The 21,176-nt window shown below is 36.2% G+C and overlaps 1 protein-coding gene across 2 annotated transcripts in view; it reads left to right on the plus strand.

Moving 5' to 3' along the window:
- TAF2 (TATA-box binding protein associated factor 2) overlaps positions 1–20,070 on the plus strand; it is a 61,037-nt gene extending 40,967 nt beyond the window's left edge. Inside the window, exons 21-26 of one of the 2 annotated variants that reach the window (XM_054058139.1) lie at positions 1,207–1,276; positions 2,805–2,914; positions 5,312–5,541; positions 8,162–8,314; positions 8,725–8,830; positions 19,063–20,070. In XM_054058139.1, coding sequence (XP_053914114.1) covers positions 1,207–1,276; positions 2,805–2,914; positions 5,312–5,541; positions 8,162–8,314; positions 8,725–8,830; positions 19,063–19,328 — 935 coding nt within the window. In that variant the 3' untranslated portion in view covers positions 19,329–20,070. The remainder of the gene's footprint in view (positions 1–1,206; positions 1,277–2,804; positions 2,915–5,311; positions 5,542–8,161; positions 8,315–8,724; positions 8,831–19,062) is intronic. The other variant, XM_054058140.1, reaches the window with a different exon arrangement.
- Positions 20,071–21,176: the final 1,106 nt, after the last annotated feature.

Below are 21,176 nucleotides of genomic sequence, written 5' to 3' on the forward strand. Positions count from 1 at the left end.
CAATTGTTTGGCTGTCTTCTCCCAGCCTGGGAGGAGATGTTATGTTCTAGTTGTCCAAAGTATTTAAAGAACATCTAGTAGAACTGAAGTGGTGATTCTCCATGTAATTTAAATACCTGATTCTTCTTTAAAAGCAACTTCCCTGGCGGAATAACAACGGAATAGGAGGTATTAGAATTGATTGGACTAAAAAAGTTATATTTAAAAATTGTTGACTGAAAACTGACTGAGATCAGGAAGGAAAGTTAAACTGAGGTATTTAGAATTGAAAATACGAAAGGCTTGGGGAACAAGGAAAGATGTTGCTAGAACCACCAAATGGAAAGCAGCAGAAATGGTTCTGGAGCTCTCTATTCAGGAATGATTAATAAAACCCAAATTCTGAAGTAAAGCAAAGCTTAAGCAAACTTTTCATTGATTTGAGTAAATGAGCAGAGAATACTGCTGTAAAATCTTACAACTATGCACCTGAGAAAAAGATTACATAAAAATTCTTTTGTTTGTATGTGTAAACCACAATGGTTATATCCTGTGTTGTTTCCTTTTTCACAATGTTACGCGGACAATCAAAGGAATTTTGTAATGTAATTTAAATTTTAAATTAACAAGGTGATTTTGTTTCCAACGATGTCAGACAGCATTTTTCTAGAAACATGTGCTGATTAGTTTCAAAATACATTTTAATTGGAAAGTATATTTTAAAAAACTAAGGAAGGCTACTGACGGGAGTATGCTTGCAGTTTTGCATAGGCCTTGTTGTCTTCCTCCTTCTATTCTATTTATAGATAATAATCTTCCACAGATTCCTTTGTATGAGAACTGTGTATTCTCTGTTCCCTGTAGAAAATAATATACTTATGGTTGTTGAAAAGATATTTGAATAGATTAATTTTAGGAAGCACACAATATCAATGTTATCATTTACTCTGTGATCTTCCCAATCAAAGCTCATGAGTGACAGAATTACCTGCTAATAGTCACCTTGGTAGTTACTAAACAATTGAGGCATGAAGTCGTTTTTTGCACATTTCTATTTCATCATAATGTAAACCACATTTTATTTCAATTTGCACTATAATTAATGAAATTCATCTTTAGTTGCAGTGATTCAGGCTCTGTGTGCTAAATCAGAAACTTCTGATTGTCTTGATCAAAATCCTTCCAGTTTGTGTATCTGTAGGCATTTAATTTTATTTTCCTATACAGTTGATAGGAGCTATGAAGAGCTACAGTGGCTGCTTACTATGGTTCAGAATGATCCCGTACCCTACATAAGGTTAGTGAGTTAATAAAGAGCCAATGTTTTTACTAATGCTGGGTCTAATAAGTAAATTCTTGGTCTGGAATTACTAGAACAGATCAAAAGCTTAATTGATTAATACTTCTTCACAAAACTTTTTTTCCTTCCTATTAGTTTATGTAATTGAAATGTGTTTTGATGTTTCAACAGTTCACATCTCAAAAATTAATATACTGTGTTGTTATTCTCCATGATATTATTGTAATCTTTAATATTCTACCCCTGTAGTGGAAGGCTGAAGTTAGAGGTCTTTTTCTGATCATTAATAAAGTGTATAAATCTGATGTTGCATATGGCAAAGTCTTAACAGTATTTAGGGAAGAAAAAGGTTGAGACATAGTGGGCACAATGTTTTGCCAGCAAGGAGTGTAAAGCAATTGTTAGACTGTAGATGGGGTGAAAGGATAACAAATAAAAATATGATGTAATTTCTGCTATTGTCTAGTTTCAACCCTGTTTTCCGCAATGAGTGTTTGGATATTTTAGCACCCTCATTATAAAACTTTGAACACCGAGATTCATAATCATTGTTTTTCCACACTTTTCTTCTTAAGGCCACCATTAAAATACTAAGTTTCCATTATATTAAAAGTATTACTACTTTAATCTCCCTATATAGGTGATTTCTTACAAAGATCAAGATATTTCTCGATTTTATTTGTCTTTCTTGTTAGTGAAAGTAAATGCAGTTAGATTCACTAGAGGAGGTTTAGTTTCAGTCCAGGAAGGACGTTTCATTTGATTTGTATATTTTTAAAGAGGAGTTAAAATTTAAACTACTCTTTAAAAAGATACAAATAAAATTAAATTTTTATTGAGTGCTGTGCGTAGGCCTCTTCTGGTCTGTACAGTGAAAACAATTAAAGTAATTCTCTTGTTTATTTTCTCATTCATAAAATGTTTTCAAGACAAAGTTAAAAGAGAGGAAGTGGAGAAAACAATATATCTACTTTCAGCTTGGTGTGTAAATATTGTAAGCAAACACGCTAAGTACAGAATTTTTATACACCAGTGTAACTTAAGAGGTGACAGTATTCCTTTCTAGAAGAATCTGCAGGTCACTGGTTTTGGTCCTGTCATTTTGTATTGGTCATAAACATATAAAGTGATTTAAAAATTCTTTGCTGTCAGTATGCAAGGAGTTTATTTTCCAGTGTTGCTCCATGTTTGTAATTATCAAAAAGACCGTGTGCAACAAAGATCGTTACTAAACAGAAGAGCACAATGCGGCCTACCGTTTTCTACCTCACTATTAATAGTGATGTCTAGTCACATCCTGCTGCTTTTATCTATAGATTATATTGCTGACGGTAAATCTTTGTATGCTGACACATACTGACAGTTTTATCTATCTGTGTAGTGGACAAAAGGAAGACCCAGAAGCATAAAACATTGGTTGAAATTGTGGCAGAAATCCTGTATTTGAATAAGTTGGTAGGAATATTGCAAAGTGTATAGACTTTGTGTTTGTAGTGTATTCATTTGGGTTTTGTTTCTCCTTCAGACATAAGATTCTGGATATGCTGACTAAGAATCCACCTTTTACCAAGAACATGGATTCCCCTTTATGCAATGAAGCTTTGGTAGATCAGCTTTGGAAACTGATGAATTCAGGTTGTTTTTTTCTTCATTTGTTGTTGGTTGGTTTCTTGGTTTGTTTTTTTTTTTCATTTTAAGTTTTTTTTAAACAAGTGTTAAAGACTTCCTTAATATGACAAGAGCTGTCTTAGTTTCAATAGTTAGAAACTGAAGATTCAGTCTCAGAAGTTCAATGCAATGTAGGTACTTCAAGAACTTTCTCAGTGACACAGGGTACCAAACCTTGTTTTTCATTCTTTTTCTACTACTGTAGTGTGCTTCTGTGTGCTTTGGCATAGAATGATTCTTTGAACCAGACGTTTGAAGCAAATGTTTCCTCAAATGATGGTGTCTGTGTTACCTTTTATTTAATAGCCTGGTTTAGATTATATAGTCTCTCTTTGTCCTCTTTTACTAAACTCTGAGAGAATGTGAGAAGATAACATTTGTATAGATGATTTAATTAAGATTTTTAGGAGTGTGTTATAAAGCTAAGACCCAATTTGTCTTGTGTGATTACGAAAGATCTTAGTGAGAGAAGGGCTTGTATCTTTACCATTGACCTGTTTTTCATTACGGAGGCAGTTTTATCCAGTCCTGAGAAACTGCCCTGTAACATGTGGCACATTACTACATATATTACATATAAATGTTTATATTGCTTTTTTTTCGGTCATTGAAGGGTGTCTGTTCTCTGCGCATCATTCTTTTTAGTGTTTAAAACTTTACAGTTACATTCCATAAGTCGAAGTGCGAGACTACTAGTAGTTTATTTCATAGGATTTGCCAAGTGTCAGGCACAGAAAATAAACAATTTTTATGTTCCCATCAGAGAATTTGTTTATCTTTTTTTCTCGAGAGATGAGTAAGTGCAGTTACTCACAACAGTTACCTCTTTTTGCAAGTACCGAGTAGGGTATGCATTCTTGTTATGGTGCATGGGGCTTTAAGTACTTAAATTTCTACACATGAAGATGACAATTTTTAAATTTATTTTCTGTAAGGGATAACTAGCATTCCAGAGTGCCTGGAAAAAGCGTTGGTTAGTGTGAGACAAGTTAGTAGGCAGGTTTAAAGCTGCATGATTCTAGAATCGTGAGTTGCTTTCATTTAGTGTAAGCACATGCAATGGAAAGCAGACTCTGACTGATGTATTCTCTTTTTTCCTTCTCTGTTAATCTGCACTAGATTGATAATGCTCACGAGTTCCACAGATTGCAGAGAAACTCAGCAACTAATTGTATTTAAGCTTAGCTGTTCTGCTGGAAAAGGAGGGAGATACTGAATGGGAATTCATAATAGCATTTTAAGATGTACTAGTTTAAGAATTTGAGTAAATTATTTATTGTTAAAATATTAGAATAGTTTAAAAATTAATAATTTGTGGATGTGTCATTCCCCAGAGAGTATTTTAACGTTAGCGATGTCCAGATTTGTATTCATACTGCTTTATCCTTACCCAGCTGTTCATGAAACTTACTCTTCGAGTCTATGTACAGCTAGTTTGCTTAAAACACTATTTAGCCCCATGAAATTTAGTATTTATAAGGATAGATCTTGCAATTTTATTTTGTGCCAAGTCTTGCACAGCCACATTAACATGGCAGTTGGCAAATCTGTGTCTTGTTTACCAGATATAGTTCTATTCCGGCTGTGGAACAATATGTTCAATAAACTTGCAATCAGTCAAGAGCTGGGCTGAGTTAATAGCAGAATCACTGTATTTGCAGCGTCGCACCAGATGTTAGATGTCTTCTGCTATGATTGGTGCCAAATGTGCTTTGAACATTTGTGTATAAAGATATAAAAGCAGTACACAGTTTGCAATGAAAAATGAAATCAATGAAGCATTGCTTCATCCAGTATGAATACGAATTAAAGTATTGACTATCCAGTGAAATACGTGACATTAAAGTGACATCAGAAAGTATGTTTATGCATTGCTGATCTGTGTTCTCTATCAGTGTGGTTTCCAGAGGGTGCAGATCTCAGTCATGCTTAAGGCTCCTACTACATTTCATGGAATACATAGGCAAGTGTGACTAAATCCACAGATACAGGAAGCCAGTTTGGTAACAAAATGTTCTATTTAATTGTCTGGTAGTAAAACCTAAAGTGAAACTTGAAAATAATATAACACCTATACGTTTTTATTTTTACTTTTATTTTTCATTACGTTATTATAGCACTTAGTTTCTCAGTCTTGTTCTACTGAACGTGTCCAGTTTACAACCCAAACAACTGAAAGCCTTCCTTTTAAATGGGGTGTGGCAGGTGAGTTTGAGTCAATAAGAGGCAGGAATAATGAAAGAAGTGCATCTTAAGTACAGAAAATGTCATAGTCTGGTGGGTCCAGATCACTTAAACTGTCTTATTTGTGGGAGAGGAGAAAATTATGTATCTGTACTAACAATAATGTCTTTTGGATTTTAGGAACTTCACATGACTGGAGATTACGTTGTGGTGCTGTGGACCTCTATTTCACACTTTTTGGCCTCAGCAGACCTTCTTGTTTACCATTGCCAGAGCTTGGACTTGTTCTTAATCTGAAGGAGAAGAAGGCTGTACTTAATCCAACGATTATCCCTGAATCAGTTGCAAATAATCAGGAACCTGTAAATAGTACTAACAATCACGGACAGTTAGTAGGATTTCAGAACACCGTAAGCACAAACCATCTGCATACATTCCATTCACCTGGCTCCAAGTCCTTGCGTTGGTTGCTGATTTAATTTTGTATTGTATTCAAGCTTCTCATGCTTTACTTAAGCTACTGTCACACCTTGTTACTTTTTATTCCTTCCACTTGAAAAGCTGGCATATACCATAACTTCTTGCACTTCAACTGTTTTTCATAGTGTATGCAAACTTTTTATTTGTTTTTTTCCCCTAGCCTCATCATTTCTGTTCTTTATAAAACTTTACTTTGTATTGCTTATGAGACATGAATTGATTCACAGAAATGTTTGATGCTGTGATGAAAACTTTTTTAATTACACTAAGAATATTGGTTATAGACAAGTTATGCAATTTTCAAAAACAAAACCTTTCATCAGAAAATTTATTACTGCTAATATACATAGATACACCTCTATTTAAAACAGCTTTGAACATTTTCATTGAACTCTTGAATCCAACTACTTAGCACTCTGCTCTGAAGGACTTGTAACAGCTTCTGAAAAATCACATACATTAAGTGTAATATCTTTCTGGCTTGGGAAGCTTCAAACTTAACACGTAATCCATTGTGTAGTTAGAAAACGGATCTTATTCAAGTCATATTTTTCTTAAAAACAACCACCATTGCTGCAAGACTAAGGCTTTTTTGTTGGACAAAATTAATTATGAAGGAAGAAACTGAACAGACATGGAAATAATGAATAATTTTCTTACTAGTTTCAAAAACTGCATTTGATTGAAACCACTTAGGAGTAAATAATGAAAGAGAATCTGCGCATGTGGTTACTATGTTTGAAACTCTACATCCTTTTGAATGGAGTGGTTTACTTTGTCAATCCCGTAGTTAATTTCTATGTTGTTTTTAGTCAGAAGTATACTGAGAGTGCAGATCATCACGGTACCTTGCACGCCCTTTCCAGTAGGGGGAGAAAATGATGATGGAGTCAGATACCACTAAAGCTATCCTACATATTTACAGAACATGTAGTAAGGCCTAATTTGCTGCACACAGACATCAGAATTAAATAGCGGAGACATTTTGTTGGCAGATTTTTAGGCTGCAGTTCAGTGAATATCCAGACTTTTCTAAGCAGCCAGACTGTCTTAATCAGAAAATTCTTAACTGTTCATTTTCTGTCCTCTCCCTTGTGCTAGCACAGTTGTTGTTGCTGAGTAGAGAGCTGGATCAAGAGAGGATCTGCTTGAAAGTACCTTTTTTATAAACGGATATTTCCTGCTGGGTCAGCCTCCTGGTCCAGTTCATCATGTAGTTGTACAAATGCTTGTGGCAGCCCAAGACAGATGTGTGTGAAAGGGAAGAGGCTGCTTCTTTTAGCAGCAGTACTGGCTTATGCTAGTCTGAAAATACAGCTTTCGTATAAGCCTCAATTCACACTTTGTCCCTTGTATCTTCTCATGTACCTCATCTCTATTCTCCTACTTCTTACTTTAGGGTTACCATTTCCATTGTAACTCCTGCAAAATTCAGGGAACAGATTTTCCTTTTAAAAACTCAAGTCAGTGCTATAAAACAAAGGCTGCCTCTGGCTTCAACCAAAGTTTAAACAAGTGTTTCACAACAGCAGTGTGTTTTGTTAAATAACAGTGATGAAACAGGGAAACGTATTAGAGGTAAAAAAGAATTGACAGGTGATAGAATGCATCAGGTTACATAGCTTCTTTAAAGCAGACTTTATATTCAGAGAGCGGAAGCATGTTAAAATCAGTACTGATAGATTTGTGACACTGAATTTGCTCGAGATGGTAACAAGTTACCCACTTCTTAAAATGGAATTTGAATTGTTCAGGAGAAGAGTTTGTGGAGTTAGAGTGCCCTTTGTAGGACAGAGGAAGAGCAGTCTAGTGGAGCAGCATACGCTCATGAGAGTCTATGATACAACTTTTGTCTAGTTTTTAGTGGGCTTTTAATTATGTTTGCCTCTGTGGGTACTTTATTTTTCCTTCTGCATTTTGTGTATTGGACTTCTTGGAACTTCTGTCTCCTATTTTAATGACTGTATGAGTAACTCAGTAGACTCTCCTGCTATTTTTATATTCCTTTGACCCTCTTTTTGTTGATAATTTAAGCATTCATTTATGAAACTAACTCAAATATTGTTGTGAAATTGAAAATACCCAACAAGTTGTAAGTGCTTGTTATGATTTGTATTCAACAAAATAAGCACTGGTTTTTAAAGCTAACTAAAAGATGGTTAGCTAAATCCCATTTGTAGATCAGAGGCTATCACAGTTTTTCAACTGATATTTGGACTGAGGAGAGTATGCAAGGCACGGATTTATAGAAAGGCTATTCAGTGGCAGCAAATGTTGTTGCACACCAACAGTACCATGATTGTGAGAAGGGACAGAAAAGATGCCAGTGCTAGATATGCAGAGGGAGCAGGGATAGAAGTAAAGAAAAACTATGTTTGTAGGAGAGGTTGGCACAAATCCATACAGGGTTTTAGAAAATACTTTTTGCCAGAACTACAGGGAAAACTTTGTTCAAATCACCCACTTAGAAGTGTTTTTGGCTATCAGGTCTCTTAGGCTGAAACATGGCTCTTGCTATCTTCTAATTTTGGTCTTTTAATGCTGCTTCAGGAGGATGATCAACTTATTAAGGAAACAGCATCCAGCATTTCTGGTCATCAGCAGGGGGTGAAGAGGAAAGCTGATATGCCACTCGGGTCTCCATTGGAGCCAGGGCAAATACTAGAGAAGAATGAAGACAGTAAAGTCAAACTCAAAATCAGAGTAAGAAATGGAAATTCAACTTGCACAACATGTAGGGTATTCAGAGTAAGAGCAGTGGCTTCTGCTGACTTTCTTTAAAGCTGTGTTCAAACAAAAGATATGTTATATATATATGTACAGTAGTTGTTATGCTTACTTTGGCAAAATCATTTCCAATCAGATTCTTTATTGGCTGGCAAGAACTAAAGTAGAGAGATAATGCTCTTGTTCACACAGCTTCACAGTAAATTAAAAATATCAGACACTGGCCCTTTTTAATTTTATGGAATTTTTATTCCTTTGCAGTGGTAGATATCACTTCCTTTCCCTCTCACCCCCAGTCTACCGCAAAAATAAAATATTTTAAGTTCTATTTAGTGATCTTCCTATGAATTATGAGCATCTGCTTATTTTTTTTCCTGATATCTTAGTTCTCAAACTCCCAAGAAGAGGAGGAAATTGATATGGACACAGTTCATGACAGTCAAGCCTTTATTTACCATCATTTGAATATGTTGGAGAGACCATCCACACCAGGTATGAGTAAATTTATTGGCAAAATGAAAGTGTGAATTTTTCAACTATTTCGGTTGTGGGATGTTTTTTGCTGCTGCTTATTCCTATGCATACAGTGCTGGTAAGTGTTAAATGTTGACTGAATTAAAGGACCCATATAAAGGGTGCATAGGAACATTTCTTTAGCTTCCAGTATACTTATCAATAACTGTGTACGTGTGTGTTTTCATACATACCTGAGTGGGGCAAGTATGTATCATGCTTATGAAAGTGAAAAGCTAAGGAATGACTAAAATAAAATAAAGCTCAAATAGAACCACATAAGCAATTAGGTCAAACTTATTTTGCCATAGTTGTCATTTAAAAAATAATAATTTTTAAGATTACCTTTAAAAAAATAGCAAGACTCGTCAGGTAAAAGAAAAGATCCATAATCTTAATGATTTATAACTTAATATCGGTAGTTAAAAGCATGCAGGCCTCAAAGACACTTTGAAGGGCTTTTCAAAATTGAAAAGGTTACATCTGAGTAAAATAGTTATATTTAAAGCACTTGTTTTACTATTTCTCTTAGTATCTTTTTCCTGAAATGTTTGACAAAATTACTTCTCAAAGGGTAGTACTTTTTAAAAACCTTATAAGGCAGACTGATCTTCCATTGGTGAACTTCCACCATCTTTGCTTATCTGTCCCTAGCAAAGAACTTCAACGTTTAGTCTCATTTTCTCAAAGTGTTTTAACCACATTTCTTAACTTTAGTTCCAGAATGTGCCAGTGGAGCTAAGCTGAGGTAAGGTGGCTATGTAACAAGCATTTTGAGACATCCTGGGTACACCACCAAAAAAAGGTTTTAAGGTTGCAGTACTGGAATGTGTAAAAGTGGAGTATTTAGCTTTAGAAGTAGGATTCGGAGTAATTACCCTCTTGCTTGTTTTTCTGTTTTTTGTCCAGTGGTTGCCTGATGTAAAGCACAAGTAGACCTTAGCAGCAGGATACTGAACATTGGTTCCATCTTTAGACCCCTAGGCCCTGAGCTGTGCTGGCAGGTGATCTCATCTGCTTCCCCTGTGACCTGGCAATTTAGTGGCCTCATTTAACAGAAGGGCTGGTGGTTGTTCCTGCTCTGAGTATCCTGCTGAGGCCCCTGCCTTGCTGCTGGCAGGGGCTGTGGAAGCTGTCGGCTCATACTCCCTTAGGGTGTAAGACTCAACGTTTTTACTTCCTTGGCAGATGCTCTAGCCACTAAGGGGTTCTATGTTTTTCTGCTTTTTTTTAAAAAAAAGGTGACTCCTGTCATTGTTCAGCTAACAAATTAAGTTCATATGGGGACATAAAACACAGGGAGGTCTAGTTTCTGGATTCCAGATGGCCTTTGGTTAGTGACTGTACAGCCAGCTCCACCAGGACAGATTTGTTGTTAGATATGGAGAGTAGCAAAACTCACAACTTTTTGCCTAAATCATCAGCATTTCAGCAGAGTAAAGGGAAGGCTTGCATATAGGTTGTTCTTTGGAGCTTCATTCTGCACAGCCCTTATTTTAAACCTCTCAGAGTTGCTTTGAATTTTGTCCTCAGTGTTCTGGTCAACCATCACATTTCTGTTCTGTTACAGCAAAGAATGACGCATCCAGGGCATGCAAGTGCGAAGCTGGTCCACTGAGAATTAATATTTATAACTCTTACATGATATGTTGCAACATTTTTTTTTTTACTAGATTTAGCCACTCTACAGAATATAAAGTCATAAACAAAACTCTGCCAAATGCTTCACAAATAGGGCTTACGGGACCCTTTGTAAGCCAGCTCTGTGCTCTAAGACTGTTGCATATTAAGTTTGCACTAGAGTTCAGAAAGACTAAGGTCTGATCAGGATTGGAGTAATGGCCAGTTTACTGCTGATTTTGTAGACCTACAGCAGACAAAAGCTACTTGGAGTTTCACTTGTGTGCTGAATGACCTTCTCACCTCTGCCATTTAGGCATTCAGCACACTACAATATATTTTCTTTCCTAGGTAATAAATAAGACAAATGCTGGTTTTCTTTGCCACAGGATTAATTTTAGATAATAAGCCTTTGAAAAGCATTATTTTGAAACAGTTCAGATTAATTTCATTTTCTTCGGTTTGTGCGGTTAGAAGCAGTTCCACCTCAGATATTCTTTGCTTCTAAAATTTCACCTGTTTCTTATTCTTAGTGTTTTTCTTAGAAGCAGAGATGTATGGATTTCATACTGAGGAAATAAAGACAGTTCAGTCTTTAGGAAATGGCATACTTCTGAGAAGAAATGCCAAACAGATGCGGAAAAATAGAAGCATACGTAAATAAAATTGTTCACACATAGGAGTGTTCTGTTTTACAAAGGAGTTGCTGATAATATTCCCTGAGGGCTTTTGAGTTTTTGGAGCAAGAACAGAGGATGGGTGCACTTCAGTGAGTGATTATTGTGAAATAGATTGCCAACAGGTTCTGAAATGGTATCAGTATCTTGTTAGTAAATCTGTAAGGTTTGGTATCTGCCCTAGTTGTGTGATTTTACTTGGAAGGCAGCGAGCTCTTAGGCCATACTCAGCTCTCCTCTCACAGCTGTGGGTTATGTCCCCACATGTCACATGAAGTGTTAGGTCATCAGCCAAACACAGCCTGCGAACAGCAGCTGCCAGGAGGAAGTTCATGTTGGGTCTAAATCCTGCTGTATCTGTGTTTTCACTCGCTTTTTTTTTTTTTCCCCTGCACCACCTCGAATGATAATTTGTTATTTGTTCAAGTTCATATAAACCCTGTAAAGCAAGGAAAATATTATTTTCCTTTAAAAGCTTTCTTTTTTTTTCCTGTATGCTTCTGTTCATGGATGTGAAAGGTTAGGGCTGAGACACACTGTGGAGGCAGTAAAAGAAGACTTGTACTAAAACTCTTGCAGGACTACAGGTTTCAGTACTATAATTGCAGCCCCTTTTGTAGTTGTTTGTATAGGAAGTGTTTTAAATCCTACCAAAGCATCCTGTCTACAATAATAGAACGGTGGATTCTGGTAGTTATAAGGTATTTTGAGCATTTTTCAAGAAATTATTGATGCAAACAAAACATCAGTTGTGAACTGTCTGAGGAATGATATTACGTTGATTATTTGTCTGCCCTAAGAAATAGAAACATGGTAGCCTCCTTTGAGCCTCTAAAGCTGTTTGAGATTGCATTTCTAATGCGAGAACAGATTTTTATTTGCTACTAAATCATCAGGAATAGCAGTAATGCTCCCTATTAGAATTTTGAGATCGGACTTTGTGTGACCAATAGAATTAAACTTTCATTTCAGAGTGTAAGGTGTTTTGTCATGCATTATTACCTTCAGTGAAATAAGATTAGATACATTTCTTTATTTACTTTAATATTTCACTCATCTGAAGACACACTGCTTTAAAATTAACCTTGAACAAGTTCAGCTGTATGTGTTGGTGCTTATTGATTGGCCTGTTCTTTTCTGCTTCCGAAATAAATGCCGATCTGTAGCCCTCATGATCTACCAATGAAGTTATATGTTATTATAGCTTAACAGGTCATAACAGATAAATATTTAACTAGAATTTTCCCAATTATTTTTGGTAGTTCGATAGTTGATACAAAGCAGTGTCTAACACTCTCATCTTTTTTTCTACAAAAGAAAATAAAAGTACGTACAGTGATGTACTCTTTGTGCACTGGCAGTTATTTTTCTGATGGCGTTGAGGAACCGTGAGCTTTGAGGATGCATCCTAAGCGTTCAAATTCAGATCAGAAAAATCCTTTGGCCATTCCTTTAATCCATTTACTATTTTCCAGAATAATGAAACTGGAAATTTCCACTACTGACCTTGTAGGTCATTCTGTTTACCATGTAGATATACACAAAACTTCAAAGGTATAGGACACACTTGTTTGTCTTGATTGGATTGTGGTTTTGTTTATCACGGTTACTGTCTGCAGTTGCAGGAAATAATGATTTGGCTGGATCAAATTGTTTTCTGGAATGGTTTGGAAATGGATACAGTACATACATCAATAAAGTCTAGAGGGAAACTACTGTAGTCAGTATGTTTGAACAGTACGTTTCCAACAGTAGATTTGAGTCTATGGTGCGAATTGCCACATTTTAGGTGTGAATACAGTGGTTAATAGGAATTTAGTCTGAACTGTATAAAAAGATCCTCTACAACTCAGTGCATTTAACAGAGGTAGCTAGAAGAGCACCAGTACCTCAAAGTTAGTATTGTAGAATCATAAAATGGTTTGGGTTGGAAGGGACCTTTACGTGTCATCTAGTCCAACTGTCCTACAGGAGCAGGGACATCTTTAGATCAGATTGTTCAGAGCCCCATCCAACCTGACCTTGGATGTTTCCAGGCATGGGGGCTCCACTGCGTCCCTGGGCAACCTGTTCAGCCATTAGTTAGTGGCTCCTTGTCAGAAAGGGTTACTGAAACATCACCACACAGACAAATGAACGCTTTTTGTGTATGAGGACACCACTGACAGTTATGGGGTTTTTCTTTACTTTTTAATGAGGGAAAAGCTCTTGGAACTGTTCTGTTCGACTACCCTTTAATAACATGTAATATTAATATAGTATTTGATATTATCCATTACACATATGTTGACTTTATTACCTAAAATATAACTGCTTGTGAACTGGTAACTCATAGGCTTTGAGGTTCTGTAGGTATTTTTGCCTCCCTGAAACATTATTCGGTTGATTGTACGCTTCATATGGAAGCGTGTTTTCAAGTGGTTTATCTTAAGGTGTATTAAAACAGCTTTAATACAAACTTAAGCCCTGCAGGTTAAGTGACAACATGAATGAGAATTGCATCACTGTGTGGCTGCTGTATCTCACCTACATGATTTAATAAAAACAACGTAATATTGTAGCTGAGAAAACACTATCACTCTCAAACCTAGAAGATAAATAAGGGTAGTAACTAATTTTTCAAATGAACTACCTGAAACTGTTAGAGAGACAAAGTATTCTGAATTGATGTACTGATTTAAATTTTCTTTTTCTATAGGGTAGGGAATATTGTACAATTTTCTGGGATGTTAAAGTAAATGTAGTAAAAATAACACCATAGTTAGGCTGTTATTTTAATGTAAGGACAAATTAATATACTTGTGAAATGAAAGCCAAATGAGAAAATTAATTAACAGTTACCAGTTAAAATTATGTTTTAGTTAAATCACCAGCTCATCTTTACAGTACTTTGGCAGAGGCTATCCTTTGGTATAAGGAATTATCCATCTGGATGTAAATTCCACTAAAAATTTAAAGTTAAGTGAATCTGTAAATTTGAACTAATTAAAATTTTTATGTTGGAGCCAAATTAACTGATTTGTTTAGTGCATCCTCAGAAAAATTTTGAGTGTTTTTGGTTTTTTTTACTAGACCTTTACTTCTCACTCTGAAATTTTGTCACATGGTCTTTAAAAGAGCACTCTACTAGACATAAAATGAATAACTTTTTTTCAGAGACACATAATTTGAAAATTCTGCTTCTTAACACAAATGAGAAAGCACTCTTTCATTCTGGAAGCTTGGAATTATATTTATACTTGGTAACTTTCTGTATATGTTTTGTTGATGGTTCAACAGATTAAGGAATGCAGCATAAAATTAAAAAATAGTGTGTTTTGGGTTTTTCTAGGATAATACTAAAAAAAGAAAAGTAAAAATAAGGATAAACAAGATAATTGTCAAATGATTTTCAAGATCTGTTCAGGTTTTTTAGTGTTCTCTTCAGAGAAAATGCTACCCAGAGCTGCAGTTCAACTGCTAGGCAAAGAGAGTGCGTTATTTTTTCATTAACGAGCTTTCTTTGGGATAAACACATTGTTTGCATGCTTGTGTTGAAGAAGTCCCTTTCTTCCCAGAGGTGGTCAGTGTCAGGTTCTGGAGCACCCGCCTGTCCTCAGCTGGAACACTGGACCCATGGGCCTTTCCTTTGCTATGCTTTGTAAAGTCGGTTTCTCTCTCTCTGACGTTTGAATAAATCAGGGTGCAAATGGGATCATTTTTCACAAGTGTCAATTTGGAGAAGTCCAGCTGTTTTAAATAGATTTTGCATGCAAAGAAACAGAGACTGGAAGTCTGTTGTGTCCTACACTTCTCACACAAAATCAGAAATATAGGAGAGACCATATGGAAGATCTTATGAAAGCGTGTTAGCATGTTAAAGTCTTGAGTTACGCATTCCCAAATTGTAAATTTCAGGAACAAAAATAAAATAGGTAAAGCACTGTATCTGACAGCATTGTTCAGTGTTCACGCACCGGTGATTCTTAAAAAGAAGAAAACATACCCAAGATAATGGGTGAACAGGATGTTATCATTATCTGACTGTGATTTTTATTATGACGGAAAATGTTATTTCAAAGCTTACGTAGATCAAAACCTCTTTCATTCTAAAACTAAACTGAGATTGGTGTTTTCATATTTCATTCTCTCTTACAATATCTACAGCATTTGTATCGATCCCTGTGACAAGGTTTCTGATCTTTCTTCCATGGGATAGTAATCCAGTCTAATTTTAAACACCTGTCCAGCTAGCTGGAACACCATGAAGCCAATAATTACACTGGAATCTCCGCATCTCAAACAGAAAGAGATCCAAGTGGATAGACACATGTATGTGCATTTTCTCTCAAGGAATGCTACTAACCACTTCAGAAGCAAGCTCCTGGGCTCACCCTCCACTTATTGTGTGTTTCTGTGATTTGAGAAATCCAGATTCCAGTCCTGCTGCCTCTGCCAGGAGGAAGTGGGTTCCCTGCAGGAAGAGGCTGTGCTCCATACCTCCTTGCAGCAGTCCTGCTACCCTTATTGATATGAGGATGATATTAATTCCCTGTAAACCAATTCCTATTTAGCCTTGCTTTCCTAGTTGGGCAAGGTCCTGGCATGGGCGTTAAGTAGATAGTAATTGAAAAGAAATAAATGAAGAAAAAGCATTCTGCAAGTTTGACGGTGAATTTTATAAGTACAAATCTGTAAAAATTTTTATAGAGCTTTTTCAAGTCTGTCCTTTTTACAGTAAACTGAATTCACTAGTCTGTGTGCATCCTTTCTGAGCTATCATCCAGGATAATTGTATGTGTTACCTGATTTTAAAGCACTCTTTAACAGCAGGAGCAAATTTTCTGAACAGTTGTTATTTTTGCATTTAAAAAAACAGCAGATTATAGGTGTTCTTGACCTCTATGAAGAAAGTGCATGTGTACTCTTGGTACTGGCTTAGTAATAGTAGAGTTTTTGTAATGACGTTCTTTCATTTCTTATTGACGTTTGTGCCATATTATGGATACTGTCTCTTTAAGCATCAGTATCCCCTGAGTCACAGTTAGGTCCTATTTTTCCCCCTTCATGAAGATATTCTTGCCTTTTTCAGTTTCTAGATGCTCCATGACCACCCCTTCAGTCCTGTTGACTTAAGCTACTCTTGTATTTGCTGCCTAACTTGCTCCAGTTGATGGTGTTTAACTGCTTTAAAGAACAGATTTTTGTAATGACCTACCTGAAATAATTGAAGAAGTGATAATGCAGACTCTTGCCGTAGCAGAGCTGGTAGTTCAGTAAAAAGTAGGAAATTTGCACAAGTGGCAGGTAGTGCAACAGTGATGAGAGGGTCTGTTTGATTGCATCCTTGGTCTCTGCTGGCACTCAACACTATTGCTGCAGCATCCCTGCAGACTTAAGTCCATGTCCTAATCCTGGTTATACTGGATTAACATCTTTAAAGCTCAGAGGCTTAGCTTTGGTTTGAGGTTGTTACAAATGTAGTGTCTAGAATTACAGGTTCTGTTTCCATAGGAAAGTAACTTCACAATTCGGAACTAATGGAACTGTGAAGTTTTAAGGCTGTGTGTCATGTGTAGCTTTTTTGGTTTGGGTTGGGTTTTTTTAGATTGACTTTAGTTTGCCTCATGCATAATGTGCTGGTAGCTTGAAAATACGTAAGAATGTGTTCGTACCATAGATAAACTTCTGTATACACGAACACCGATCAGGCTTTCCGTGTTACTAGAAGTTGTATTTGTGTCACTGCAACAGTTCGGCTTTAATTACTGTGGCTTTTTTTAAAGGTGTCAAATACTGTGTGCTTTGGTTTTCTGAGGCACATCCTCCAATCATTTCTTTTCTAATGGCGTGGGTCAGATATGCTCCTTTTTCTGCCATTCTGTCTTCTGTTTAATGGCTTGTTTTACATGCTTACAGCTGCTGAAAAAAAATCCTTACTTGTCTAAAAGCTGTATGCATCAGAAGAATGAACTCAGGTTACAGAGATCCATTTAGGTACAGGTAGAAGTCCCTTAAGAGAATATAATTAGAAATAGTTAAGTTGTGAAGCAGTCTTGAACCTTTTTTCATCAAATACAGTACACTGCATGCTGTCTGTATTGTCAAGATTTGCCCCAGGTAACAATGTAGAAAAGTTGTCATAACTGTGGATTGAATTCAGCAAGTGGAAGTTTAAATTTGTGTGTGTGTTTTCAATCAGCCATAATATACACAAATAAGTAAAGCCATTGTGAGTTCTAACAATAAAACTTTGCATTGATAACGTGTGCTTACTACTGCATAGTTGTGCTGAATTAAAAATTAAACTTTTTTCAAATATTTGCATATTAGAGATTTAAGTCTATTAGAAACTGCTGTGACTCTAGTCTAGCCTCCTTCATAACATCAGCAGAATTTTATATTGCATTATATTCACATCTTGGGATTGAGCCCAAATGTATTTCTAGAAGATCACTTTCGCTGTTTAAGACTTAAGCAATAGAGGTTCCACCACGTCCCATAGGAAGTCATTGATTATCCTCACTGTAAAAATATTTTGCGTTTCTATTCTGACTTCTAAACACTGCTTGCAGATGTCGACTTTGTTTTTTCCAGCCATATTTAAAAACAAAACCAAAAACCAGAACAGCTGTGCTGTCTAGAAACTGTCCTATATATGTACTTGATCAAATCAGTTCTTACTCTTTTGGATAAGGATAGAAAGATCGCATGGAAATCTTTCTCAATGCTTGTTTGTCATACTACGGGGAGCTGGCTCTTCAGACTTCCAGGAATCATTACCATAGACAATCATTCTTGTCTTTAAAAATACAAAACCAACCAAGCAAACAAAAAGAGATATTGTAGAAAAAAAAATCAAATATGCAGAAAAAGATAATTACCAAGTATATAATGTAATTCCTTGTTATTCAACAGGGATATTTTCACTGAAAACTGAAGGGGGGAAACGCACACCTATTTAAAGCAGCTGTAAAGAAAATCCATTTTAAGTGAGACTTAAAGGAGTAGTTGCCTTTAAAATGTGGTAGTGCTTTTTGCCATTTGCCTGGTAGTTAAAGCACATTCTTGTAACACCAGTAATTTGATTCAATTTCTGCCTAAAGGAATTTGAGTTTTTCTACCTTCCAAGTTTTCCTCATGTTAATGATGCTACTTTTAGATTTCTGCCCTTTGATCCCTACTATTGAAGCTATTGCAGTTTGCGTGAAATAATGAAATATTAAATGAGCCAAAGGGAGAATGAGAAAGTCATTCAGGAATTGAGAAGGTCATGGATCAGATTTTTCTCTCCTCAGATTCAGATGTCACGGTTACTCAATATATATGCAGTTCTACTGTGTTTGTGAAATATATACTAATAAAGATGGTGGAATTGTATTTCTTGACGTTTGCTTTTCCTTTATAAACAAAGCTTTGCATAATATTGTAGATAGGCTAAATTTGTTGTAAGATGCAATTTTTGTGTTGAGTATCAAAAGGTTTGGGATGTTCTTGCAGGGAGCTTTAGCTCCTAACTAAAAGGAGTTCACATCCCAAAACTATGCTTTAATTTATGCCAGTCCTGTACTTTATATCATAGTTTTCATAAGCAGTTACATTTTCATTATTCATGGTATAGTGGCCTTTCTATTCTATTTAAAAATGAATTTCTGGAAGCAGTATAATGTGCAGTTTCTTAGCTCTTTACAGTTCCTAATTGTCTGGGATAGATTTATGCTTTTGAGGGAGGAAGGAGTTCCTTTGTAAGAACTGTGAGTAGTACAGGATCACTAATGGCATGTTCGGAGGCCTTTCTGAAAAAAAACAAAAAGCTAATGGTACAAATATGGTAACAGATTGCATGTTTGCATGATCTAATGTTTCAGAATTTCTTATGTTTGAAAACAATGCAAGTTAAACATTTATTAATCCCACTGTATCTTATTTTTTTAGGTAAAGAGCAATCTTCGGGAGAGGTGAACATGCACCCTGTGTCAGCAGCTCCACTGTCTGTCTTTAGTAAAGAATCAAACTCCTCAAAACATAGTGATCACCATCACCATCACCACCACGAGCACAAGAAAAAGAAGAAGAAACACAAGCATAAGCATAAGCATAAACATAAACATGACAGTAAAGAAAAGGAAAAGGATCCCTTTGCTTTCTCTAACAGTCCAGCCAGTGCACGATCAATTCGTTCCCCGTCACTTTCAGACTGATACCGATGGCTTCTCTGGAGTTCCACTTGCAATATTCTCTGAATACTTGGAAGGATGTACATAACTATAGCCTCTATCTTTTTTTATGGAAATAAGAATATGTGAATTGCCTTAGCAATTCAGAAGCTCTACCACCATCCTCGTCTGAAGCCTTCTGTTTGCGTATGTGGTTGTTGAAATAATCTGATTCAAAAAGTATATTTTATGATTCTGAGTCATTTTGTATTTCACTGTTCTCCACACCTCCCACTCTTTTTTCCATTTTAAACAAAGAAAACAGCCCTTTATGTAAGGGCCCCATGTCCACTGGCAACCCCCTGCACATCATGCTGACCATGTGTACTGCCAGAATCAATTATGGTTTAATTCTTTGAAGAATGTTATGAAGCAGACTATGTTTTAAGCAGAAGCCAATTGCCAGACCTTTGGTGAAGTGCTGTTTCCAGAGTGGTATTGTATAACCAGTGTAGACCTCCTGAGAAGACAGGGATTTTCTGTAGTCTTCAGTTGAGCTGTTTCTTGCTTTAACCATTGCAATGTAATGTCAGAATTTGCCTTTTTCATATACTAAAACTCTTAAATAAATTCCAAGCTGCTTTTAAGCTACAGGTATTTATTATAAACACGACCCTTTGAATCTAATGACATTCTGCAATTATGTTTTTGGAATTTTAGCAAAATGCTTAATGCATGTTTTTTCCTGTAATCAGGCTTTTAAAAATCCAATAAAGTTTGCAAATTATTTTGACAGAGGTAGATTTTTTTTCTTCAAGCTTGACATTGGAATATGCTTTTGAAAGCTGGCTTTGCTAAAATTAAAAAAAAATATTTTTGAAAGGCTTAAAATTTAGAAGATTGAAAAATATCTATTTCCTCCTGCTGATGGGTGGTTTTTTTGGAAGCATTCTGTATTATAAGCTCATGAATTCACAGGAGAAATATCCTAGAGATTAACCCAGGTCTGGGACTTTAAATGGTAAATACATTTAATTTTTCTTTAGCTGTGTTTTATGCAGTGTACTATTTACACCCAGCGAATGCTTTATTTAAAAACATAAGGTTTTAGAATTTTGATAGTAGTGAGTAATAATCTTTGTCACTTTTTATGTGTTTTCTTTATTTGTCTGTAGAGGCAGGGGTTTTATTTCCATGCACTGGTTGACTTCTGTTGCCCAGAGTTCCCATGCAGCTTTCTAGAGGATGGGTGGTTTGGGGTTAAATATTTTTTTAACTTTTTCCCAGGTTCTTGTGAGTCTGATTCTCCTTTTTAGGACAAAGAGGGACAGTTCAACAGGGACCCAGGAAGACTTCTTTAAGCCATATTCTGTTTCATGAAAGTTAATAAATACTTTTATATTGTACACCTGCTGTTGAATCCTGTAGTTTTTGTAATAACAAATTACCTGTAGAATGGAGAGGTGAAAGGTGTTTTGTAATACACACCTACTTGCTTTGTTATTTAAACATTATTTCTTTTTAATACTGCATGGAGAGTTGTTCTTATTGTTGCACTCTGAACACGTTAGGGTATGTTTGGGCTGGACTTGGACATGATGGACCTAGACAGCATCGCCGCCTCTCCCGATCTGCTCCCGTGCCAGCAGCTATTCACCTTAGGTGAAGCCCACCTTGGTGTGATTCATTTCCTCTCTAGTGACGACTGTGTACTCTTACGACTTAGATGAGCTAAAGGTGCAACAGAAACACACCTGAGTGTGGGTAGAATGAGGTACTGAGCGTGGGTTGGGTAGGACAGCCATGTGTGCAGCTCAGCTACCACCCGTCGTGAGCCAGCGAGCAGTTACATTAGCAGCATGAGCTGTGAATTGCAGGGCGAGGTTGGGAGGC

The sequence above is a fragment of the Cuculus canorus genome, chromosome 2, assembly GCF_017976375.1.
Source record: "Cuculus canorus isolate bCucCan1 chromosome 2, bCucCan1.pri, whole genome shotgun sequence".
NCBI classification, from domain to species: Eukaryota; Metazoa; Chordata; class Aves; order Cuculiformes; family Cuculidae; genus Cuculus; species Cuculus canorus.